This window comes from Channa argus, chromosome 19, assembly GCF_033026475.1.
Source record: "Channa argus isolate prfri chromosome 19, Channa argus male v1.0, whole genome shotgun sequence".
NCBI lineage: Eukaryota > Metazoa > Chordata > Actinopteri > Anabantiformes > Channidae > Channa > Channa argus.
The window spans coordinates 19,822,368-19,848,794 of NC_090215.1; the positions used below are offsets into that span (position 1 = coordinate 19,822,368).

Here is a 26,427-nt window from a genome sequence, read left to right on the forward strand (position 1 = left end):
TTTTTACTTTTTAAATAAATATTATTGCCCCCAACATTTACTTTTTTTGGAACTAAGAAGAAATGAAGGACAATTTTTCACATGAAATAGACAGAAATCCGTTTTTTTAAAGTGGTTTTCTCCTTAAATCTGAACACGAATTAAACTTAACAAGACCTGAACATTTTATTGCAGAAACTTTATGATGACTTCAATAGTAGTGAAAGTACTTTATTACTTGTATTTTTGTAGGCAAAGTACATCCAAAGTAGATCCGTAGATTCCCTGTGGCCCCACCCACTGCTGACTACCTGCCTCAGGTGTGCTGAGTTAATCAGGAGCTGGAAACAGTCTTAGGTCAGTGGTGCAGAAAGACAAAGCTAAATCGTTATCTTGAAAATTTGGACAATTTTTTAAACTTTAGAATATTGGTGCATAAATTAATCATAATATTGGAACAACAACTGCATTTGGTATTGAATTAGCATTAGCATTAAATGTTATGGTGATGAAAAAAACATGATCATATTTTGACATTTCAGAATAAGGAGATGCAAACTTTTGCACCAACTACAGTTTTGGTGTGAGTTTTTACACCGGACCCCTTCCTGCCACAACCCTCACATTTTGTCCAGGCTTGGGACCACCGCCAAGGCTGGGCCGTGTTTGTCCTTTGTTGGAAACCTGTCCAGCCTTCGGTGGACGGCAGCTGCTTGGATGAGAAGAGTACGCAGCACAGGGACTATAAGGTTGTGGCTTTACGGAACAATGCGAGACAACACAATGAAGAACTGTTTCATATCATTAATCTGCATTTCACCACGAGTTAAAAACCCTCATTCAATCCCTGCATTGTCACGTTCAGTGTTACGTTTTCACGCGTTCTTTCTCCTCTTCAGTCTTTCCTCTCTCCTTTACGTCATATGGTTCAGTTCATCTTCTATTTTAAAGTTTAAGATTTTATGTGACTTTTGCCATATTTGTCACTGTAAATATATTTTAGGTTTTAATATGAATCTTTTGTTTTATTTATTTTGCTTGGCATATAAAACCACATCTGCTTTGTTAAATAAAACAGAAATGTTCCTATTGCAGATGGATTTGATTTAGTTTGTGTCACGAGTTGAACAGTGAGCTGAAAACTGTACGTTCTGTTGTCTGACAAACATTCATGGTGCTGTGAATCCTAAGTATCGAGTAGCATCCTAATAATGATCTATTTAATAATCTCTTAGGTGAATTATGCAGAGAAGTGTCTGAGGAATGCTGGGATTCTCGTTTCAGCTCAGACACGACACAAACAAAATGGCTTCTTCACAAAAGGTGGGGTAGAAAAAAGCTTATGTTATTTTTTTCCCATAAATAATAAACAGTGTATGTAACATTCAAGAAGAACGAGAGCACCGTGAGTTTACTAATTGCTAAGGGACTGGCAGGACAAGGAGGACAGGTGATGTCCTCTACAGGTGACGACAAAATAAGTATTTCAATAATAGAGAAAAATATCGTCAAACACCAATTCATCAGATCAGTGCAATGTATCAGTAGACAGTGAAAAAGTCTTAAATCTTATTTTTAACCATGGGAGGACTTACATTTGTAAGACGATGCAGACAAGGTGATTAACAATATGTTTTATTGTTTGCCTCTCTGCTAAAGCAGCCTTCCACAGTTGAAGCCTTTTTACTGTCAAAATTACTGTTACTGCTGTGTGTGTCGTGCACATTTGTGCACTTCTAGTTTGTAGTGTATTATAATAGTGAGGCTGTTTAGAAGTCTGAGCTCCAAAGTGCCCTGAACGCCTCATCTGTAGACACTTTAGTGACAGAAAACTACATTTAACCCCAACTTGAACAAATCCAGCAGGATCACAGAGACTCCAGCAGAGGGCGCTGAGGCTCCCGATGGCCGATGCTCAGCCACCAACAGACACCAAAGAAGAAGAAAAGTAGCCGGTCACCGACAGGAGCACGCTGGTGTCCAGCGGGTTCTAATTGAGTTGGACACGTCAAAGAACAGCTCCACTTGGTGATACGAGCCTGAGCGCGTGCGCACGTAGGTACAACAGCCGCTAACGTGCTAATGTTCTGCAGCTGTCAGAGTCCGGATCCGTGTTTTACAGAAAATCCAAGTCACGAATATCCGAGCAATTTACCGCCATTGTTACCTTAGCAACCAGTCCAAACTCCAGCAGAAAGTGGGACAGACCCGGAGGACGGGGCTCATTAAAAACTCCATTTTTACACTTGTTCTGCCCAAAGACGCAGAACGTTATTCTACAGACCACCGTCGTTTTTCTTCCCGGGAAATGTCCCGAGTGACGCGCTGGGCCGTAAAAACACACCTCGAGTTGAAGGTATCAGCCTGTTACATCTACACAACCAAACACTAGGCTGGTGACGACGTTTTCACATCGGTAACCTGAACTTCTCTCGGTCTAAAACCACAAACTGAAGCAGTAAAAACATGAATTTGATGCACAGGTCTTCATTCATTTATTATTAATTTGCCTTAACAAGTTGGTTAATATTTGTGTATCTTTAAAAAAAAAAAAAAAAGTCCGTTTCACCCTTGACCTCATAATGTTTGTGTGTGTGTTGCTGATGTCTCTGGTGGACAGGTGGACAGAGCTGTTCACTGCAGACAGTGGGGGGCAGCAGGTTCCTCCACAGGAAGATGCTGAGTACGTGGGACGGAGGAGCTGACGGACGCAGGGACGGACAGCTGGACTGACGCTGACTTGTCTCTGTGCAGCAGCAGGTGTGTTGCTCACTGGAAGCAGTAATTGGTGGTTTCACTCTTTCAGCCTGAGCTGCTCACACAAGCAGTTCTTCTGTGATCCAGCAGGAGTCAGAGCGACTCCACAGAACCATTAGTCCAGACTCAGTCTAATTTTCACCTTCATCGCTCGTCCTTTTGTCTCAGCTCTTTTTCTTTCCCCTTCCTCTCCTGTTGTTTCTTTTACCTTTTCTATCCCACACTTTCAGTTTTTTACACCCAGATATTCATCACTGCTCTTTCATCCTCCAGAAATCCGTCAGTGGCTCATTCAGCCCCTTAATTGGGATTTTGTAAGTGCAAACACACAATTAAAAGTGGGCAGTGGGTGAAAAGTGTATTTTTAGGAAGGAAACATATCTTCTGTTGAAGAGTGAACGTGTTCTTTGAACAAATGGGAATTGATTCAGGCTTTTTATCAGGTACCCAAGTCATTTCTGATTTAACCTCAGTACATGCGTATGTTTCAGAAAGCAATTAGTTATTTTTAAGATGTGTTTGACATGATGCATATCACTAGAACATAGTCGGCAGGAGTCTCGGTGTGTTCTTCACATCCCTCCCTGACTTGCTCTAACAATCTGTGCTTTGATTTCCCACGTTTTTAATCTGTGAATACGTGTAACTCTGCTTTCTGTGCTGCTGAGGAGCCTCGTTAGCTAAATTGAAATCCTCCTGATTAACCTGTTTCCTCTCTTCTTCTCTTGCAGTATCTCCCGCAGGAGGCAGTGTGACCCCACAGAACCATCAGTCTGGTGAGTGGCCTTTGTTCTCCTCCTTCATCTCCTCTGTCGCTCTGTTCTTCATCCTCTTCTTTCCCTTCTTCTTCCTCCTCTCTGTCCTTCCTTGTTTTTCTTCTTCTTCTCTTTTCCTTCTTTATCTGTGTGTTTATTATAGATATTTTGCTCTTATCAAGAAATTGCAATAATTAAAATGAGCATGATTAATACTAAACAGTGTAAATTTTAGTTAGTTTGCGTCACAAAATGTTTGTGAATGTTATCTCTGTGTGTGTGTGTGTGTGTGTGTGTGTGTTATCAGTGAGCGTCAGCTGGCTCCCTGCTTTGTTTTTAGGTCACTTTTACACCGACTCTCCTTAAATCAGTCTGAAAGCAGCTCAGCTCTCTAAAATAGAAACAATTAGTGTGGGCTTGACATTCAACTCTTTCTCTCTTTCTTTCACTCGTCTTCTTTCTTTTTTGTCTTAAGTTTTTGGGGAGAAGTAGGCCGTCTCTCTTTGCTCTGTCTGCAGACAGTTGCCTTGTCAGCACTCATCAGCTTTAGCTTTTGTTTTATGCAATTTGTCTTCACACATCAGCACAGAAGAATTTTGCTGTTGAACAGCTGTGAAACAATGTGAAAACATTTTAAAACCCTAATACACAAAATTGGAAAAAGTGAAAAGTGCAGCCTATATAGTTTTTTATTTTACTGTCAATTCTTTAATTTGTCAACTGGCATAAATTCAGTCTTTCAAATCCCAATGAATTATTTAACTAAATTAAGTCTTTGTAAAGAAAAAAAACTGTTGTGTGTGTATATATGACTTTTTAATTATTTGAAATAATAAATCCACAAACAAAAGAAAAACCATCACAAGTAGGAAAAAACAGTTCATGTGTAAAAACAACACCCCCCACGATCTCACAGTGATTTGTACTTTGACACATTCACTTAGAATTTATTTATGCAGTCGACATATTTGTGGTTGAACAGTCGATGCAGTGACACTGTGCAGCTTCCTGAAGTTGTGTGGAGACAGCGTTGCCAGGTTTGGTGCCATCGTGCTGGTACAGGAACTAAAATCTGTGATTACCAGCCGAACCTGTAGATGATGGAAACACTCCGGTAACCAAAGAAATCAGTGACTCTGCTCCGGTATCTGCTTGATACAGAGCCTCACTTGGTTTGATCAAGTTTTCACTACAACTCAACCTTTTTTCTCAGGTGTCAAAACAAAATATGCGTCTTTTTATCGCAGCACGTTGCCATGATCATCACCTAAAGTCTGTATAACTCGCTTTTCATGTCTTTCTGATCATGTGCAGACAGATTACATCAGTGTGACACGGATCTTCTCTTTGTTCTCACCTCATTTCTTCATCTTAACACAAACAGTATTACATGTGATATTAATTCAGAAAATGTTTTTTTTACTTTCCTTCATAATCTTAGCGGCAGTTGTCACTAATTAATCCAAATTTCTCATCAGTGATGCTGTTCTTACCTGGTTGGAAGTTTGTAAAGATGTCACCACTTCCCCTGGTGTCGATTCGGTGAGTAAACGTTTTTTCATTTCGGCTTAATAAACCTGAAAAGGAAGAGTTTATTTTAAAAACTGCTTCAAATCAGATATGAATCATGCATCTGTGAATTGCACATTGTGGTGTTTTTCATTTTCCATCCCACAATAAACTATTAAATGCTGGAACAAGCATTCAGGCGAATGATAAACTTACTCTCGATACAAGAAAACACTTGATTCGTATTCCGTGTTTTGTATTCTGTGTAATTGGTTTAGTTTAGGATTGTCAGCTTTATTCTTCCTGGAGTCTGCACTTGCTCTTTACACTGTAGTTTCACTTATTGCCAAAATATGGTTTTCTAAAATGGTGATTTATATCTTTACCCCAAAACTACTATAAAGTATAATTCCATACTATAAGTCTATTATCCACCCATCTGACTACAACCTAAGAGAGTAAAAACACCCCTGGTCCTGTACATGATGCTTTGTTCCCTCTCAAAAATCAGGCCAGAGTCGTCTACTTCTGAACATAATTTATCCTGGAAATTAAAAATTTTAAACTACTCCCCATTTAAATAAATAAATGAATGAATGAATGTTCACTCTGTATATCTTAGTACACACGGACTCGCTCAGTTGCACAAAATGATTGTTGCAGTAAAAGCTGTTGGAGTTTGTGTCCAGTGAATTTACTCTCATTGTTTTATCTTGTTTTGTCTTAAGAAAACTCACTAGCTGGGTATCAGTTGCATCATGGGTTTGTATTATCATTTTAAAATGAAGATTTTAAATTAAATCAAAATAATTTAGTTTTTCGGGTTCAGCATGATTCTTAGCAGGTTTGAAAGACATTTGATTAAGTTTAATTCATTTCAATCTTATAAACAACCACATAGTTGGCAGTCACACAAGAACTGACACTGGTCTGTGTTTTTATTCAGCTTTGACTTAAATTGGTGAGCAGAGTATTAACATAACTGGTAGAAATAGATGGAAGTAGAGGAATAAGATCCCAGTTGATCTTAGAGCAGAAATTTAAACAATTTTTCTTTAAATCACAGGTGGAAATAAGTGTGTGTGTGTGTGTGATTTAAGCCCCTCTCCAGGGAGACGTCAGGCAACACACTCATCTTTCTCCATCTATTGTCATGGGAGCTCATCAGCACCACGCTGCCATGGCGATGGAGAACGCGCGCACGGTGGAGTCCCGTGAGACCCCCGGACACTTAATACAAAAGATGCAGAGGGTGGAGGAGCAGAGGAGCTAAACTGTAGGATTAAGACTTAAGCACAGCGTCTCTATCAGACCTTCACAGTTGTCATAGGGCATTTCATGACTGAAGAAGACACAAATTACATCACACACTTGCTCCTGTTTGCTGCATCAGCAAAGTGTGTGTGTGTGTGTTCATAATGCAGTGGCTGGTGTCAAACTTTGATCCTAACGAGGAGAGAGAGGCAAAGTCAGACCACGGTGAGTCAGAAAAGAGAAGGATGAGGAAGGAACAAAGCTTTAGTTTCTGTAATCGGCAGCTGCTTCCTAAGAATTTAAATCTGCTTCAGTCAATGTTTTCACCATCACAGTGCTGTACTCTGACAGATGTTGCTTTTAGTGACGTATCTACAGAGAATTATCCTCAGACTGTAGTTTTTGTTTGACGCGCTCACTGGTTCCGACTCGTCTCTTTTCTGCATCATTTCCAGACCAGTATCAGTACGGCTTTAAACTGTGAAGACAAATAATTAAATGAATTAAAAGTGTCACAATTTCTAATATTTTGAACATAACCATTTGATTAAAGGGTCAGTTTAACCAACTTAATGGAAAAATAACTCCCACTATTTCCTGCAGACGACTAACATTTACTTGTCTTGGCCTCATGGCGGGAAAAGCGAATGCTGCTCTTCACTAAACCAAATTCCAGACATAACCTTTTTTTTTCAGAAAAGTCACAGATGCTACATTAATTTGTGAGTCCACATATATATTATTTTATTAAGTAAAAAATTAGCCTTTTTTTTTCCATTATTTGATACAAAGTTCTGATCCAGAAAGTCGAGCACATTTTCCCAAAATGACGTTGAAACGGTCAAAATGTAAAGATGTTACGTTGCAGAGGGATCAGAGGAGAAATGAGAGAAATTAGCCATTTAGTGAGTTATCACCTTGACCAATGTCCTTCCCTAACTTTAACAATACCGTCTAACTTCCACCCATCTGCCGCTAAACCGCTTTAGCAGCAACGACGTTCTCTTGGAAAGAAAATGGCAAATGTTTTTTTTTTTTTTTTCTTATTTCCAAAGCTGCGAAAGGTGAATTACTGCAACTTTTAATCAATAATCCAAAAAGTTTCTCACCTAAGTTTAATCACTAAAGCAATTCATGAATAAATATTCTTTAAGCTCTTGTTGCCTCTAAAAGTAGAGATGGCTGGAAAACAGGCCCTTTAAATGAATTAGGGACAGTGATTTGCATTGATCAGTAACAGTAATTCAATATTAGATTTTATTTAAATTCTCGAATGAACACACTCGGATACAAATCTAAACAGACACACACACACACACACACACACTTTACTGACTTGATCTGACACCTGTCACATTGTTTTTAAAGTTGATTAGACCACAGGGAGCAGCACACAAGGGCCGGTTATCTGTCCCTGTTCACTTCTTCTGTGCATCCTCAGTGCAGGAAGGAAAAACACCCACAATCCCACAGGAGGAATTGTGCACAGTCCCAGTGTGTGTGTTTGTCCCAGGGTCGTCAGCAGATCTCACTGGGTTACGTGTGCTCATTTGTGAAACAGAAATCTGGAAATTAATCAGCAGAAATCTGATGTTAAAAACGGATCATTAATGTTGCAAACAACACTTTGTTTTTAAAATCTGCAGTGAGGCTCAACTGAAAGCTCGTTTGCTTTTCCAGGTAAACTTCTGCGGCGACTGTAGCTCAGTTGGGAAGGCAGTCGTCCACAAACCACAGGGTCAGTCGTTTGATTCCCTGGTCCCATGTAGCTCCCGGTGGGTCAGTCACCGCCATCGGATCTGTGCAGGAGAAGCTTGTTGAGTGTAGAATGCAGTGATGTGTTTAGTCTTGCAGCAAATAACTTTGTGTGGACATGAAATTCTATAGAAATCAGGGCATTTTCAAATACAATTTGTTTCAAGCCTTTTTAAGATAATGAGAATGACTGTATTGTCCCTGAGGGGAAGTTAACGTGGGCACCGGTGCTGCACGCAGTTACACAGGCCAGTATTCTGATAAGTTCATGCATGAATCTAATTAAACGTTTGTAAGAGATGGAATGAGATTCCTGACGGGCGTTTCTGAGACGAGCTTTGAAAAGAACGGGATGGACGCGAGGTCAGTGACCTTTACCACTAATCGGTTCATCAATTTGGTGCCACGTTTGAAGGATTTCCCTCAAGTTGTTCCTGTAATATTGTGTTCAGGAGTATTAATGGAGCCCACAGCTGTGCAATTACAATCAGAAAAATGGATTGAGGTGATCCAGTGAAATCTTGTTCACAATAACAGATGAACGTGAGACCAGTGACTCTGACTCTTGTCCCTCATTAACTAGCTAGTTCATCTTTGAGTCAAGCGAATCTTTGTGCCAAATTTGAAGAGGTTTCCTCTAGTGTTCTTAAGGTATCACTTTCAGCTCAGTTGAGGCAGGAAGCCTCTTGCTAGCTGTCGGTAAAAGCCGATAAATAATCGGAGACATTTGCAAACTGTTATACTTCTAAACACAATGCTAACAGGCTAATGCTAATGAATCTGACGATCGATAACAAGCGTGATGGCTGAATGTGTGTAGTGTTATTACACAAACGTCAGTTAACTAGTGTCACCAGGCTTTAGCTTTAGTGAATCTATTTCAATATAATATTAATCTTTATACATAGTCTAAATTGAGCCATTGGTTTTTCTCATGTCAAGCACAGCAAGAAGGTGGCGGACGGTTCAAAAGCTCATGTTCAAAAAAAATAATAGACTGGACATGATGTTGGTCCGTTTTCTGCTGCCAGACGGCGCCGTTTGTCTCAGTTTAGGGTCATAGAATCCAGAATGTTGTCGGTGCTCAGAAGTGAAGAGGAGAAAAGATGAAAAGGGGAAAGAAAATGACCAGAACAAACAGCAGCAGGGTTTTGGGCTTTGGGAAATTCTCAACTGGTCAAAACATTTTCATCAGAAATGCGTCTCTGTAATTTCATGTCCACACATCCAGAAATGACAGTGACAGAAACATGAATGTGACGATGTGAACTGTTGTGTGAGGACAGTCAGATTTTTGGCAGAGAGACAGATGGAGAAGCTTCGTTCAACATATGTTGAGGAACGCTGGCACCCTGTGTGTGTGTGTGTGTGTGTGTGTGTGTGTGTGCGGTCAGAGACGGGTTACGTAACAAGTAAACAAGTCAGCACACGCAGTCTCTTTCTCACTCTCAGTTCAGTGCCTTGCTCAAGGGCAACAAGACTCTTAAGAGAGGACAGGCTGTAATTAGTGAGCCGACGTCAGTAGGACTGAAACAAGTAGATTTAGTTTGGTTTAGTTTTAGTTAGTGAATCTTTCAAACATCCAACAAATGTACAGCTTTTGTTTTTGAAATGGCTCAGAATTTTCCCAAAGTGCAGCTCGCTGTGGTACAATATTTCTTTTTGGGCACAATTTTCAGCAGTGGACTAATTCCCATTTCAGATTCTGGTTTATATTTGTGGCAGCAGGTGAGCGTTGGTCCGAGTGTTGGTGTTGCTAAAAGGACACGTCGCCCGGTGCAGCAGATGTGTTAATAGCTTTTGGACAACAATGGTCATGTCAGGATCGAGATACACACATGGGATTTGTTGACAGTAAAACAGAGAGAGAATATCAGCAGACATCAGCAGGAAGAGGTGGGAGGGGAAATACAGCAGAGGACAAGATGAGAAGAGTAACACAACAGACGGGTTTTCAGCAGCAGCTTCAAGTGTCATCTGCAATCTGCTCTGACACACACACACACACACAATCAGACAGCATTACATCACAGACACGAGCGGGCAGCATGAGCAAGCGTTGGTGCGTTGAGGTGAACCCGCGTCGAGCGTGAGATGGAGGGAGGGAAGCGCAGAGAGACAGATTCAGATAAGTGTGCAGAGGCAATCTGCTGCACGGCACATCGCCATTATTATTATCATGTCTGGCTACACGGCCACGTAGGGAGACGCCCAGAGAGTGAGCACAACTTTATACACAAGGAAAGAAAGCACACATCTCTTATCAAAATGTGAGGAGCTTTATTTAGAAATAACTATAAATACAAAAAACTTCTTAAATGTGCACGTTAAAGAAGACTCGTCCAGATTTTTGTCATAATGTGTCGTTAAGTTAACTAAAGCATGTTTAAGCGAGTGCTGGCATGACTCAAATCCCTGCTCTGCTCTGTTAAGCTCGATCACCCTCTGCACAGCCCACAGGGGCAAAGGTCGAGCAGTTGTTCACCAATCTCACAGTTGTTGGTCAAAGTGTCCTTGAGCAAGATACTGAACCCCAACTTAGTTGCTCCCGGTGAGTGTTGGCCACCAGCTCCCCCCTCGGTGTGTGTGTGTGTGTGTGAGTGTGTGAGTGTGAATAAGAAGCAGTGTAAAGTGCTTTGAGTGCCAGTAGGTAGAAAAGTGCAGATCATTTAATCACAGGAACCACTGACTGCACCTCCACAATTAGTTCTGCAGCATATTAATACTAAAGTATTTAAAGGTGGTTGCATAGTGTAGTTTGCAGAAAGTGAAGGGGTCATATTACTTTTTACATCTTATTGGACGTGGAGACTCATCTACTCACGAATCTGTGTTTTACAGCTGTGGTGTAGTTGGCTTAAAATCTGTTTTTAACATCTTTTTTTTTTTTTAAGAAATTTGTGTTCATTTGTAAAGATTCTTACACTAACTTCTCTTTGTCAGTTTGTTGTTTTTTTATTGGCAATAATCCAAAGCCCAGTGGGAAAACACTTTTTATCGAGGGAACTATGGAGATGCTAAAGGCCGGGATGATTTAAAACCTTCTACACAGAGAAGTAATGTTTTAAAAAGTGAAGTTTGAAGTTGCTCAAAACTCCATCAAGAGGATGTAAACCTGTCCAGGTCTTTGGCTTAACACATAGTTCTTAAGTCTAAATTTTATTTTTATATTTTTTTATTTGTATTAGAGTAGCGGCAGACCTTCCTAGACAGACAGATACCTGTATGCAGTGGGGGAAAGTACATAAGTTAGTATTAAATGTTTTTGTAGCGAATTCTTCATCCAGAAAATAATCAGCTAAAGAAAAATGCAGTATTATACATTAACCACGTCAGTACATACTTTGTACTTCAGATGCTACATACATTTGTATATAGTTTTAAATGTACGACCACTGGTAATGATTCTTAAGGTTGTAAGATCGGAGTTGTTCCTGTAGAGAGATGCTCTCGAGCAGAAGCATTCAGGGTGAGCACACACAAAAAAGACCATCACCACAGATTCAGTATTAAATTTTTTCTTGTTTATTACAGGAGGCTTTTGTTTTATATACAGAGACACGTATTTGCAAAATACTAAAAAGTATTTCAACTCAAAGTACTAAAAAGTATATATATATATATATTTATATATTCATATTATAATAGTCGTTATTATTATTGTCTCTAAAACACCAGGGTGGGGTCACTGAGGCACAGCTTTCACCTCCTTTACACCGAGGTTTCACCACTGAGCTCAGAGGAAAACCTTGTAACTTCTCTTTCTTTCTGACGTATTTCTGAATGAACATTTAAAAGTGTGGTGCTGTGCGATTTCTCTGCTTTGCAAATCGTTGTCTGGAGTTACAAGGTTTTCACTCTTTTTCAAAACTGCTTGTATCAAGAAACCTCTTATCTCCAAGTTAGCGATTTACTTTTTCCAACTGTCAGCAGCTTTATTGTACTGCTCTAGAATCTACTCACTAATTTTGGTAGGTAACTGATTCAGGAAGGTAAAAATTCAGCTATTTCTCCTGTTTCTGAACAAGGCAACTTTTTTTTTGTTTGTTTTTGTTTTTTTGAAAGATATGAGGTTTCTGCAGGACTGATATGAAGCTGAACATCTGACAAACCCAGTTTGAGAACCACTGTGAAACCAGTTGCGGTGTAAACGGGGCGGTGGTGGTTTAAGCAGTGAGAGGATGCCTGGAAAAAACAAATCCATGAAGAGGAAAAAAAATGACTCATCATTATTGTCCTCATACTGTAGAGACGATACAGCATCACTCACTGCCTGTTTACATAATTGCTGTATTGCATTTAACACACAGTTAATATTAATAATAACAAACAATGAAACCACTGGTTTTCTGTGCATTTCCTCTGTGGGCATCCGTAGATGTTTGTCTTGAAGGTGATGAAGCAGCTTTTGGTTTTAATAATTGGGGAAAAGAAGGCAGGAGAGCAGAGATTCTCAGTCTGTTTTAACAGCCCCCTCCTCACAAATCTGAAATTGGGCTCTTCCAAACCATTTGGTAGCACCACATGGACTGACCCATAACTCAGAGCATGGACGTTTTTATTCACATCTGAACAGGAAGGAAAGTGTCACAGATTTGATCTTCTTCTGCATCTTTCCTGCTCAGATACATGTTGAGGTTATTATTTGAAGGTTTCACCTGTTGTTCTTTTACCTCGTACAGTCGGTGAAGTTCAGGGACAGAGAGCTGAGGCTGCTCTTTGCTTCAGTGTTGGTTTCACACAGGTTCGGATGAACAGACTCCTGGCTGCTATAAAACACTTACTGTTTCCCAGCTACATGTCTTCACACTGACAGCAAATGTTTAACTGTGTTTTGTGCTCAGCACAAACCAGAATGAAAAGTTCAGATTTACTAAAGTCACATTTTTTTTCTCTCTCCAGTTGTTCAAACACTAATATTATGAAGCGTGTATTTATTTAGTAAGCTGTATACACTTAGTCTCACTGCTAACTTCCATTTTTTGTAAACCTGTCTAAATTCTTCGACTGCAGCCCAAAATGCACCTTTTAATCATTTCTCCTTCTATAATAAATTGCTATGAAGGATTATTATTAGTTAAATTTCGCAAATGAAATCAAAGAATTAAATTCAAATAATCATTGTCTGAGTTGTAACATACAAGTTAACGTTTTTGTCTTTTTGCGAGTTAATCTCCGTGATGTTCACATTAACCAACCAACTATCGATTTCTGTCAGCAGTTATCAGGACTTGTGCTTCATGCTATTGTCATTACTGATTGTGAAAATATTTCTGTAGACTTTAGTCAATCTGAACCTTTTGGTCTGCAACCAATCAGCTCTCTGTGCTTTTCTTTAACAATCAAATTATGAGAGAGTCACAGCAGTGACGGAGGGGGGACCGCGAACCTCATCCTTTGTCAAAAAGCGCAAGAATCAGCCAGTCCATTAATCAGTCAAGCACTTAACAATCAACCAATGGGAAAGCATGGCTTGAAGTGTTGGGGGTCATATGTAGCAGGCACACTCTGGGTCTATTGCTACTGAAAACAGCCCTTCAGCACAGCTGCAACCTGAAATACACCTAGCAGAGTTCAGCAGTGTCTTAAGTTTGTACCTAGTTTTTATGGTTATCTATTCTCAATAGAATCTAGTAGAAATAGAGTCCAGATGGTGCCAGGAAAGTTTTTTTTTTTTTCTTTTTTTTTAAAATTAGTCTAGTAAAGCGCTTAATAAAGATCCCTCGGGCGACCACGACAGCAGAGACGGAGAAAGGTTGTTCGAAATATTGAGATTGCAGCAGACTGAACAAATGCTGTACATGTACACTTTGACACTTGATCTTAATAAAAACAAGTGGTAACGCTGCTTCAGAGCATCTTCATGCCAGTGTATTCACCTGCGAATCCGACCAAATGCCACCTTGCACGTTAATATTGCACCTATTGTTTGTTCTCCATACATTTACAGATTAATACAGTGAGAAGAAGCCTCCAGGAAGTCGCGTGTTACCTAAGAATTCACTTAAAAGGTATCGGCAAACCGTTATTGCTAGACGCGGTTTGTTTTTTTTGTTTGTTTCTCTGTGCAAAATAGATAAAGAGCCATCTCGCTTGGCCTTTTCCTCCAGGACGCAGCTTAAATATGTAAAAAATAAAGAATTCTTCAATTTAAAATAAAGCAAATCAACCAAGAACATAGCAAGTAAATAAATAAATTAATTAAAATTGTGTTTTTTATTTAAAGAGTTTCTTTTCAAACTGTTATTCTTCGCTGAAAATAGGATCCTTTATTATAAATTATTAAATCTTTGTTGTGCTAAGTGACTTGAATAATCTTTTTCTTTAATCACTGTAATATGGATTAATGTTCTTTATGTTACCTGTAATTAAATGTAGCTATGATCACAAACCATTTTGTAATTGGGAAACAAAATAATAACCAACCAATTAAAGTTAAGAATGAGTAAAAGATTTTCTCCCTTTTGAAATGAAACTCTTGGTGGAAACAGGAAGCAGAAAAACCTTTAGGATTATCAGCAGTGTCCTGGAGAAACCACATTTTTAGTGTAATAACTTTGCTCTGTAGTTTGTTAACAAATCCCAGGAAAAAAGACCAAAACTCCAAATGAATGTGTGTAACACTCCAAAAAACACCACAAACACACTGTACTATAAAAATACACTAAAGTTGTGAATAATCTACTACGCAACAAGAACTTGTTCCTTGTCTGTTTAATAAAAAGTGCAATAAGCAGATGTTTTAGGAAATGACTCAACCTTTTAAAAGAAAGTTAAGTATTTGTAAGCTGTTTTTAAAAGTCACAGACAGGGTAGGAAAGTCAGTGTCGACTGAGCGACTGACACATTGTTGGTTTTGGTTGTATCCTGGGATTTGCTGACGTTCAGAGAAATAAAGCGCCGGATCCTTTAAGGACCAGTCATCTCAAATGCTGCAGCGCATCTTTGAGCAGTTATTCAACTTTTGTTCCAAAGTGGATGAAGCAAATGTTTAATTTGTGCCGTGAATATGACGGTTTCTCCACTTTGTTGCTGCAATAAAAAGACGAATGAGCAGTTTTGAAGATTTCTCCAGGAAACTGATAATAATTCAAACGCAGAATCAAAACGATCAGTGTGAGATTTTCGTTAAACTGATTGGGTGGAATCCTGATGTTGATTGTCGCTCTCTGGCCTCCACAACCTTAAGCCCACTTAGCTCCAGGAATTGGGTTTAAGATCGTGTGGGTGTCAGTTCAAACTCACACCAGATGGATATTTAATGACAGTGGGTGATTTGCTGAAACAGCAGTTCACACAGCGATGGGGAAACAGTTTTCACAGGATAAAAAAAGCCTTACAAATACACATAAGTGATAGTAAACAGAACACTCAGTCCTGCCTGAGTAGATTTTATCTTTTGGTAAAAAAAAAAAAAGACTAGTTGTTTTGGGGGGTTTGATTATTTGCCAAATTTGTCTCAAACCATCAGTCTGGATCAAACCAAAATAAGTTTTACCGAAAATATTCATCCTCCCTTGATTTAAATAAATTAGACAGAGGTGTTGAAGCTAACACATAAGATGAGAATAAATTGTATTTTTATTTGGGGGGGGGGGGGGGGGCATGGCTACATTAGTTCTTAACCAATGCACCAGATAGTTGATTCCATGAGGGATATTTAAAAGTTTGATTTAACTTTAACTTATTCAAATGACTTCAACATGAGATTGATGCCAAATCGTGCGTCGCGGTTAAACGATCACACTTGAGCAGCAACTCGGCAGGAGAATGAGTCTTCTGTTTAAGGTTGTTCGTCAAGCAAACGGAAGCTGCAAAGTTTAGTTCGAGTCTGGACTTTCAGATAAATCACCCACCAGAGAAAGAACTGAGCAGACATGAAGCTTATCACCGGGGCAAAAACACACACTGGAAGAGTCCAGGGCTGTGTAGAAAATCTCATTGTGCACTCGTATCAGTTTTTGGTGTTATCTCAAAGGTTTTCAGAAGAAAAATAAATACAACCTGGGCCCTTCTTCCCCGTGACTTTGCCCAGGTGCAGTAAAGTGACAGCACATGTAAACTCAAAAGTGCAAAACTGCAAACAAAAACAGATGAAGTTGCTTTTTGTGTTTTTTGAGATTTTTTTCCGGACTGTACCCTCCTCTCTCATCTATTACAACATGGTCGTTCAGCCACTTGTTCATAGCCGGTGCCGCTCCAAAGTCAAAAGAGAGACTGCTTATTTTTTGCCTTCAACTTACTCTAAAAAATATAAAAAATAGTAATAATTGTACCGCTATTAAAAGACTGGTAACATCAACAAAGTTATACTTTTACTACGAAAACATTTTTTTTTTAAAATCACGTTATTGTTTACCCTCCTGTCTCGAGTCTCAAACAGCCCGAAGGTTGTCGAGCATTAACCTTTCGAAACACCACCCAGATCAGCATTACTCTCTCAGCCAGGTTTACTCTGAGAATATTGATCAATGTTGGGAAGGCACAAACCCCCCATGCCAATAAATTATGGATACATCTTTGATATTATTTTGATCCCCCTCTGACCTCCTGTATCTGAGGTCAGAGGTCAGTCAGCATTGTGAGCTCACGGCTCTAGCCGACACGAGAGACCCGAGAGGTCAAAGGGAACTGGAGGCGGTTCTCTCCTTACGTCTTTTACTTGAACAAAGGCAGAGTTGACTTGACAGATGGGCTTTCCCCTCTGTGTCGTTGCAGTTCTTCTGCTTCCCTTTCATGAATCTCCAAATTGTTGAGTTGCGTCCAGGAATCTCCACAGGGAACAGGAAATGACATTAAAGGTAGTAAATATTCCTCTTTGTTTCCTCTTTCATTTGACTTGTCTCTTCAGTGTCCCTCAGCTATGGTACATTCAGTGAACAGACTTGACCCACAATGAGGAACTCCTCATTTATACATTGTTTTGCTTTTCGGTTCCTGTTACGCTTTCCTGTTTCCTGTCGGGGTCGGACGCAGGCTGCGATTGTTCGCTTGGTTTGCTGCTCGCGTTGTCGACAGTGACCGTCTCTGCAATGACAGTGAGGGAGTTAAAGATCTCCGATGTGGCTCGAGTCACACTTTCATAGGATGGCGGGGACGAGGTGGAGGAAATTGTCTCTGAGCGCTCAACCCCTAACAAACCTGAGCCGTAGTTTTCTCTCATCATGGCGGCGATTAGCCCTTCTTTCTCAGGTGCATCCTCCCCAAATAACACCTCATCTCCATCTCTTGCACGCCGAGGCGTGCTAATCTGGCGGTACAAGTAGGAGGCTGCCTTCATCTGCCGCCTCACCAGGTGTCTACGGTAGCACCTCTGGATTACTGTGGCGGAGACTTCTTCCTGTTTGCGCCTCAGAGTTGTTGTGATTGGCTCGTAAGAGATCTTGGATGGATTTGCTTTCATAAACTTCTCCTCCATTTGTTGCTTGAGGGCATCCATCTCACCTGACTCTCCTAGGACGCGCTTCGTGAAGGCAAAGAGAATATCCAGGCAGTGGATCTTGTCACCACTGACCATGGGCAAGTCCATAGAGATCAGTTTGATCTTGTTAGGTTTGGTGATCCGCAGTGGCTCTGACAAAGAGTCAGCAAAGTCTGACAGCTTGGCGTACTCAATGAACTGCGTTGCTTCTGGATCAAACTTCTCCCAAACCTCGTAGAACATCTCAAAATCGTCCTCGCTCAGCGGCTCAGTGCTCTCCTCTGTGGCCACACTGAAGTTCTCCAAGATGATGGCGATGTACATGTTCACTACAATGAGGAAGGAGATGATGATGTAAGTGACAAAGAAGGTGATGCCCACAGACGGGTTCCCGCAGTTCCCTCTGACGGTGGTGCCGGTATGGGGGATGTTGGCGTTGCACTCCTCGGGGGAATTATTGAGAATGGGGCTGAGCAGGCTGTCCCACCCGGCCGAGGTGGTGATCTGGAACAAGCAGATCATGCTGTTCCCGAATGTCTCAAAGTTGAACATATCGTCAATCCCTGCCTGTCGTTTCACATAAGCGAAGTTGGCCATGCCGAAGATGGCGTATATAAACATGACCAGGAAAAGGAGGAGCCCGATGTTGAAGAGAGCAGGAAGGGACATCATGAGGGCGAATAGTAACGTTCGGATGCCCTTGGCGCCTCTGATGAGACGCAGAATTCGTCCTATACGGGCCAGTCTGATAACTCTGAAGAGGGTTGGGGACACAAAGTACTTCTCAATGATGTCAGCAAGTACAATACCTTAAAAGAAAAGAGAAAAAAGGACAAGATGTGAGTCATATACCTGCAGAGTGAGATCTTATGACCAGCAGTTTTTACATTTGTGGAGACATTTATGACAGCAACAACTCATCTGGACCAAGTTCTGCTCTGATATCAAACGGCTAAGCACATGTGGCTTTTCAGTAGTCGTCATCTCTGGTCCACTTGCTTCCAAATACTGAGACCTAACTTGGGACACATGTCATGTCAGACAGGATCCAAATGATATTTAGTCTTCTATTGCTGCAAATCTCATGTCTGTGTGTCAAGATGTCTAATACCTGGAGTGGTTCCAAGCCAATTACCAGCTCTGGTTATGTGGTGTGTCATCGTCATTACACAAGGACAAATGTGATTGAGCAGCAAACAGAAAAAATACGTCCACATCCCACTTTTTAACCTATGATTCTACGTTACACTGCTGCCATGTTTGGGTCTGCTCCGGTCCACCATGTTGAGACTGACTGTCCTCATGTCAAAATGTCCGACCTGTGGACCCTTTTCTTTATGCAGAAAAAGCTTTTTTAGCTTTTTTAGTTGACGTGCCTTTAGAACCAAAGTAGAAAATTAGTGAATTTAAAGAGCTGTTAGATATTTTTAGTGTGATTACTCCACTGCTGCGTTTATTTGATCTGACCACATTAAATTCCATAATTTTTTAAATAATTCACCAATTCACAACACACGTCATCTAAACAAAGAGCTTTTGCATAATGAAATCAGCGCTTTACAGAAATATAGGAACCCAACCATGACCAGAACCATCGTCTGTAAAGCAAATCAAACTATTGTCTTTTTCCCTTCATTAAAATGTATATTTGAATATATATTAAAATTACATAGTTTATGCTTTTCTGATCTGAGGGTCTAAGGACAGAGGCACATTAGAGGCACAGAGGCACACACTTAAAACACATTGCATGAGAAATGATCAGGTTTATTGTTTTCTTACAAAAAGGTGGTTTGATCATCGGTTGGCATTTTATGGTTTTGTGCATCTTTGCCCTGATTTGTAGTTTGTAAAAATAATTACCAAAACATTTTACTGTTGAATATGTAGATTTGAAAAGGTTGTCATGCAGGACCTGTGTGAATCTTTCGGTTACCTAAAATGGATTATGTGAGTTAGCTGATGAAGATTTCCTTTTATTTGAGGACGAGCCTGTGACTCCTCTAGAAGCTCAGTGTGGATGTGCCAGTCTTTACATGGCAGCTCTGCTGTGATTACAACTTGAGTAATTGGTTCTGGAGGGCTGAGCCGTCATTCCCCTCAAACAGCCAGTCAAACACTGTAATTCATCCATCTTTTCCTTGTTATCCCAGAATGATAATCTCAAAAAAGGAGCAACCCCCACCCCCCCTCTATACTCATACACACATGTGCACACACGCACGTCTCCCTGTGTTGAGTTGCAGGTGATGAAAGGGATGAGCAGGGGGGAGTCAAGAGGGAATCACCATCATGTCGTACATCAACTTAGCTACCCCCTCCTGGCATGTCTCTCTCTCACACACTCACACACACACACACAGTAGCTGGTGATACAGGTCAATCATGTTTGATTTGTCTCCAGGGACCGCCCTCTGGCAGCTCTGATTGCTGCTGTTACCTTCACCTCCCTCAGGCAGCCTTGTTTGAGCGCGCACACACACACACACACTCTGAATTACACACATCTTGTCAAGCTAACAGGAGGAGCACTGATAGCTAAATTGCCTGCTTAGGTTGCTCTGTGCCGCCTTCGTAGACCATGTTGTGCGTTTTAAGTGTGCGTGCGTTTGTGCGATACTGTAAATGACCATACTGGACCTTGATGCAAGGCAAACATCAAGGTCACACAGACAGAGACTTTGTTGCCCGATAACAGCCAGGCAGACGTTACAGGGGCTCGTGGTGCCACAACTGATTGCCAACGTGCACACACGCTGAAATGTATGTGCTGGGGGCGTAGACGTTGATTATTAGCTTTCTGTACATAAATATTACTGTATAATATGAAGACTGTCACAGATATGTGGCAGCGTCTCCATTGCATAGTTTGTCCACCAGAGAGAACCTGTGAGTTTCAGTGTTAGTTGAAACAAAGGACAAGTTGTGTCGTTTTCCCCTACAGACATTAAAATAATGTCTCTTCTCATGTTTAATGTCCAGCAGTCTGCAGTTGTTCTTATTATTGTAGAAAATGACCAGAGATCCATATCCCTAATTATTATTGGTCAGACATATTTAACAAAAATATAATTTAAAAATTTCTTATATATCCCATAACTTTAAAAATGTGCAGAATCAAAATAATAGTGTAACAGCACTCGTGTTGACTTGGTAACTAAGGTGACACCTGAGTGACGTAACCAGCAGGACACAATCCAAACAAGTAATGTGTGTCACATTTTATCCGTATAAACTCTTCAATTTGACTCCAGTTTTAGTCACGATGGTTATAAAACTTGATCTCAGCATTTGTGGTTTTATGAAATCTGCTAAATAAATGGAAAAATCTGTTCTAAAGAGTGTTTGTTTCCCTCAGAAGCTGCTTGGATGCGTAGTGAAATATTTCTAACCAAGAAGGAAGAAGTCGAGCTGACATGATAAACTCACCAACAATGGAGAGAATGACGACCACAAAGTCGAAGATGTTCCAGCCGACGGTGAAGAAGTAGCATCGCAGCGCCACGATCTTGATGAGGCACTCGGCGGTGAACACCACGATGAAGGCCAGGTTGACGTTGTTCAGGATGTGCTCCATCTGAGGCGGCTGCTCGTCCGTCTCCACCATCATGGTGATCATGTTGAGGAGGATCAGCACCATGATGATGATGTCAAATGCCTGCTTTGCAACCAGGTCGAAGAAGAAGCCTTGTATTTGGTTCTAGAAAGAGAGAGAGAAGCGGTTCGTGTATTTTGTGTTCCACCTGATTCTACGTTGCCCTTTTTGTTTTATGTTTTACAGACGTTTTACACTAAAACACTTAAATCAATGTGTATTTGTTATGACGGGAAAATTGGTTTTCACTTTAGAATTTGCTGTATTTGATCATGAATTTGAAAAACACGGTGACCAGAGGGAAATAAAAGATGATTGTTGGGGGAAAGAAATATTCTGTGCTTGCAACTTAAATTATGGTTTTATTGTTTTTGTCTTTGGATATTTTTACACTGATTTGTTCTTCGTTCTTCTCTATGAAAGCACTTTGGTCCATACAGACTGTTTTAAAAGTCTATCAGATAAGTTGGATGTGACCGAGTCTGTAATATAGTTTGCAACTACACCAAGTATGAAACAAATTTCAATGTTTTCATCATTTTAGACTAAAGTCGATGGCTCACTGGTTTTCCACCAACAAACAAACTTTCCATTGCATTTGTGCGACAAAGAGTGTCCACAGTTATAACGCGTTGGTGAAGCGTTGTGTGCTGGTACCAGAGGTCTGGGGATGGGTTTCTGAGGTTTCTTGGAGCCCAGTTTCTTCATGGCGTTGTAGTACTTCTTCTGCTCCTCTGTCATGAAGATGTCCTGTCCTCCTAAGTAAACGAACCCCAACAACAACACACTGTTATTTTTACTGCATGGAACACAAGCATTTTCAACTTTAGCACCAAATGTTCTTCAATCATCAGTTCTTAACCAGCTCCTAAAACCCCAGCAGTTTGTAACCCTGGACTTAAATCACAGTGCCGTCTGTTACAATATCATTTCCCATGATTGTTTTAGAAGCCGTGTGCGTGTTCAGTGTCGCTTATCTTTCGTTTCTGCTGGTTGAAGTTGTCAATGATGACACCGATGAACAGGTTGAGGGTGAAAAAGGAGCCGAAGATGATGAAGATGACAAAGTAGAGGTACATATACAGATTGGCCTCCTTGACAGGCTGCTCCTCCACCTGTGGGGCAACACACAGGTCAGTGCACGTCACCTCCTCCACCTTCCTCATTATTGAGCCCCTTTCTGTCACATCAGCCAAAGGTTGGTGTTTCATCACGTTGACAAATTACTTTCCCCGATTTTAACCACTCACAGCTGTTGTCATCTCAAAGTTCATCTTTTGCAGAGATGAACAACTTCTGGATAATATTGACTATGTCCTGTCTGCAACCAGATACCTGATTATGTCTGTCTGCTCATTTTATTATGACTTTTGCCTGAACACAAATCACTTTAAAATTATTTGCAAAACAACTTCTGATGTTCATGCATCATTTTTTAAATGTATTTTAAACTTATATCACCAGTAAATCTGATTTCAAACAATATGACTGAACTATTTGAAGTCATTTAATGTTTAACAGAATTTTCTCTTCCCAGTTAGGTTTTTTTAGCTAGATCTTCATCAGGAAAAGAATATTGAGACAGGATCCTATTTCACCTGTAAGTATTACTTTAATCTCACAAAATATTTCAAATGTTATGGTTCAGTTTTGACTTTAAATCAAAGCTAACTTTCATCTGACTCCTGCTGCTTCACTTTGTCTCATTGGTGTGTAGCAGTTTAGAAAGAAAACTCTCTGACTTACAGCTCTCGAGTCCACTGCTGCGTACATGATCTCCATCCAGCCTTTGAACGTTGCCTAGAACACAAACAAATTAAATGCTCTGTAAAGTGATTTGTGATGACAAGATCAGAACATATGGTTTGTACAACCAATTAATGGGGCTGCGTGTAGCATCGGCTTTTCTGGAATTGGAATATGTTTGTTTGACTTCCGTACGTTGTCCTCAGGGGCTACTGTCAAAAAGAGATATTTGTGGGCCAGTCAATTTATCCAGCACCTTTGTGCACAGGGTCTTTGTCACTGTACAGACAGGAAAGAAAAACTGCTGTTCCTTACACTGAACTAAGGAACCAAATCCATGGAAAACAAACCCAGACTAAAGGTTCAGCTGCTACTTTTGGCCGCGTACACTTTGTTCTGTAACCTACTATTAACAGCACCTCTGTTTGAACCAGTTATGTTTCTGTATTTCTACCACTTGGTGAAAGATACTTGAAGCTCCGCTTTTAACCACGTCCTGCACATTTCCTGCCCTCAATTAAATAACGGAGCAAAACCAACGTTGAAGAAAAGTGGTCGAGACGGAGCCAACACCATGGAAACACCACTGCTGTTTTTCTCAATGAAGGATCGGCATGTCTTTTTATGGACTTCCTTCCTCAGTGGGGGGGGGGGGAGGGGGGGGGGAGGGGGGGGGGAGGGGGGGGGGAGGGGGGATTGGAAGGAGCAGGCAGAAGTGGAGGTGGAGGTTGAGAAGAATCGAGCAAAACAGGCAGATGTGAAGAAACGGGATCCTTTGGTCTGAGTGGGCGCCTGCGGTCTGTCACTCAGACCTGAAACACCCGTTGTTGTTATTATGGTCTGTCAGACGTGAGCGAGAGGAGGCCGCTGCAAAACATTCAGATTCAGATCAGTCACTGCAACATCCCTGCTGAGGCTCTAAAGCTAACGAACATCTGCTTCACTTGTGAGTTGATTGGAAATTACTGTCAGTCGGCTTTAACCACGTTTGGCGTTTAGATTTTAAGAGATGCAAAGTCATCCGAGTAGGATAAAGGTCCACGCTGGGTTTACACCCGATTCCCTGCTGAGCTGGTGTGAACGCAGCATCTGTCACAAAATACCACAGCTGCTTATGGAGAAAACAAACCTCTCAAGGTGTGAAACAATCAAATTTTAGCTGCTATTAATACCTGAGTGTTTTGTCACTTGTATCAATTGAATGTGTCGGATCGTTTTTGACAGGTCACAGGATCTTTCCAGGTTCTGACTCCACAGATCCTCAGTAAACTCTAATCATCTGTTTTGTTTTTTTGTTTTGTTTTTTTGCAGTGTGGAGCTATTTCCAGATACTAATGGAAGGGTTACCCTCACCAACCGTTGCCGCGCCAACCATCCAAACACGGAGAGATGCTGAGCAACCTGTTGCCAAGGCGACTGCACCCTGACAACACTTGTGCTCTCTGTGGCTGAGGTGATGTAGCAGACAATTTCTTTACCTTGTATTTTTTGTTCCTTTAAAATAAATCCTTCCTCCGCTGTACCTCCTGTCCTCCTCCTTCCATCATCCCTCTGTCTTACCTCCTTGTCCCCTTTTCACCTTCGTCCATATACCTATTCCCTTGAATCTCCCTCATCAGTGTCTCTTCTCTGCTGTTTGAACCTTAATTTTCTTACACTACATGTACTTTTACTTCCTCCCCTTTTCGTTGCCCCCGTCTCTCTCCATTTCCCTCCTACTTGGCTCGAGTCGCTCTAAAAATAAAAGCCTCTCAGACGCTGATTGATTGGAGGCTCTCAGGACTCCCGTGGTGGGCGACAGTTAGCGAGAAAGAAAAGAGTGAGCGGAGGAAAGACAGGGAGAGGGCAAACCAAGACTTGTACAGAAAGAAAGCAACAAAGTGGAGGAAAGTCAAGTTGCTGTGACTGTAATTGGCTTTGTTCATGTTGTGCTGCAGAATGATCGAGAGAGAGAGAAAGGGGGGAAATGATTCAACCCCGGAAATTCAGACAGAAATTTGAAATTCAATTTTATGCAAAGGAAAAGGTGAGAGAATGAAACATTAAAGAAATTAAAAAGAGGAATAATGACAATGTTCTTAAAGGTTTTCTATAAATGTGTGTCTTTGTAATGTACTATGTGCTTCACCCCAATATCACTTCAGACAAACGGCTCATGTATTCAATTACAGTTTAATTTCCACCTCAGTGTTTTGGCTTTAGGCACATTCGTGTACACATGAATATATAAGCACTGAGTTGCAGAGGTGTCGTTAGTGTGGATGGACTGTGACTCCATGAAGTCCTGCGTGTTGTTTAGGGAACAAAAGCTCTGCGGTTGTGGTTTGGGTTAAGGATTGTGGTTTTATTCTAATAACCCAAACAAGAATCTGTCTCTGACCATAACCAAGTGCTGCAAAATCCGATGTTTCCTTTAAATAAACACATTCTTGACATGTTTGGTATCTGTGTATTTGGGACTTGTCATCAATGTTAATTATCAACATCATCATCATCATCATTCTAATAAAAAATGTAATCTGGTGATCGCGGTTTAACAGGAATTTAATATTTGCACAAACAGCAAAGTTTTAAACCATAACTTTGTAACGTTATCATAAAGTAATGTCATTTTACAGTTTGCTAATATTAATAAGAATGTTGGTTGCAGCAACAAGCCTGCTGAGCAGAGTTATTACATTCAGCTTTTCCTTTGTTGGTAATGAAATGAAACCTTTTGCTATTAAGGAGATTAAAATAGAGAATCGGGGAAACTCACTGCACGTTTTATCTTTTTGGACTTTACAGTTCACCAAACAATGAGAACATTTTTTAGTAGACTGTCATTGATTAGTGCTCTACCTCAAACTATTTAGACTAAATCATCTCATAAGCTCAGACACTGATCACCTCAACATAAGCTTATTATTATTAATAATTATGTTAGATTTTTCATCAACATCTCTTCTAATAAACACACGCCAACGGTTTTTGATTTATTTATAAAATCCGTCACATTTGCTACTGGAAATGTTTTTTCAACTTAATGTTGTAATTATGTTTTATTACACAGGAATATACAGTTCTGTATGAACGGCTCAGCTGTACTTTTATTACCTGTCAGATTTTTGCTTTTAGTTTTTTTTCTACATACCACTATTCACCTGGATTGTTTAATAAGTTAAATCCTGAATATGAAACTGGATTAAAGAATTAAATGCTGAACATGATGAAAGGATGGCCAGAGAGAGAGAGAGAAAGAGAGAGAGAGAAGCCAGTGGGAAGAAATTAAAGCAAATGTGACAAATGGAGACAAAGAGGGAGAGAGAGCGGACAAGTCAAAAGTGAGAGCAGTGAAGAACAGGTGTGGGAGGAACATTAAGGCGAAGACGGCAAATGGACAGAACGAAAAGAAAAGATGAGGGGAGCGAGGGAGGGAGGGTGGCAGAGAAGTCAACCCTCCTACGCTTTGTGGAGGAGACACTCTGTTTTAATTTGTCAAGAAGTCGTCGTGGAGGATTTTTCACTTTGTGACTCCCTGTCTTCATTGGAAGTTTCACAGATGCCGGGATGATGCACAATTCCGTTGTGTTCTTTGTTATGTAATGCAGTTTGAGGCGGAGGGTTTCACACAGCCTGACAGACGTGTACAGGGGAGTGGGAGCACCCAGGGGATG

General features: G+C 40.6%; 1 protein-coding gene and 1 long non-coding RNA gene across 4 annotated transcripts in view; one reads left to right on the forward strand and one right to left on the reverse strand.

The window, feature by feature from the left end:
* Positions 1 to 1,926: 1,926 nt before the first annotated feature.
* LOC137104707 (uncharacterized) lies at positions 1,927 to 26,093 on the forward strand. Of its 3 annotated transcripts, none has more exons than XR_010911724.1 (6): positions 1,927 to 2,395; positions 2,600 to 2,739; positions 3,468 to 3,512; positions 4,970 to 5,033; positions 20,789 to 21,151; positions 24,083 to 26,093. It is a non-coding gene; the product is annotated as an uncharacterized lncRNA (long non-coding RNA). The 3 variants fall into 3 exon arrangements; XR_010911726.1 differs by having other exon boundaries at positions 20,792 to 21,151; XR_010911725.1 differs by having other exon boundaries at positions 1,927 to 2,335.
* Positions 12,209 to 26,427, reverse strand: part of LOC137104706 (sodium channel protein type 5 subunit alpha-like) — a 160,993-nt gene continuing 146,774 nt past the window's right edge. Inside the window, exons 28-32 of the mRNA XM_067486299.1 lie at positions 22,772 to 22,825; positions 22,003 to 22,140; positions 21,683 to 21,787; positions 20,860 to 21,130; positions 12,209 to 18,239 (exon numbers count right to left, since the gene is read on the reverse strand). Coding sequence (XP_067342400.1) covers positions 16,921 to 18,239; positions 20,860 to 21,130; positions 21,683 to 21,787; positions 22,003 to 22,140; positions 22,772 to 22,825 — 1,887 coding nt within the window. The 3' untranslated portion in view covers positions 12,209 to 16,920. The remainder of the gene's footprint in view (positions 18,240 to 20,859; positions 21,131 to 21,682; positions 21,788 to 22,002; positions 22,141 to 22,771; positions 22,826 to 26,427) is intronic.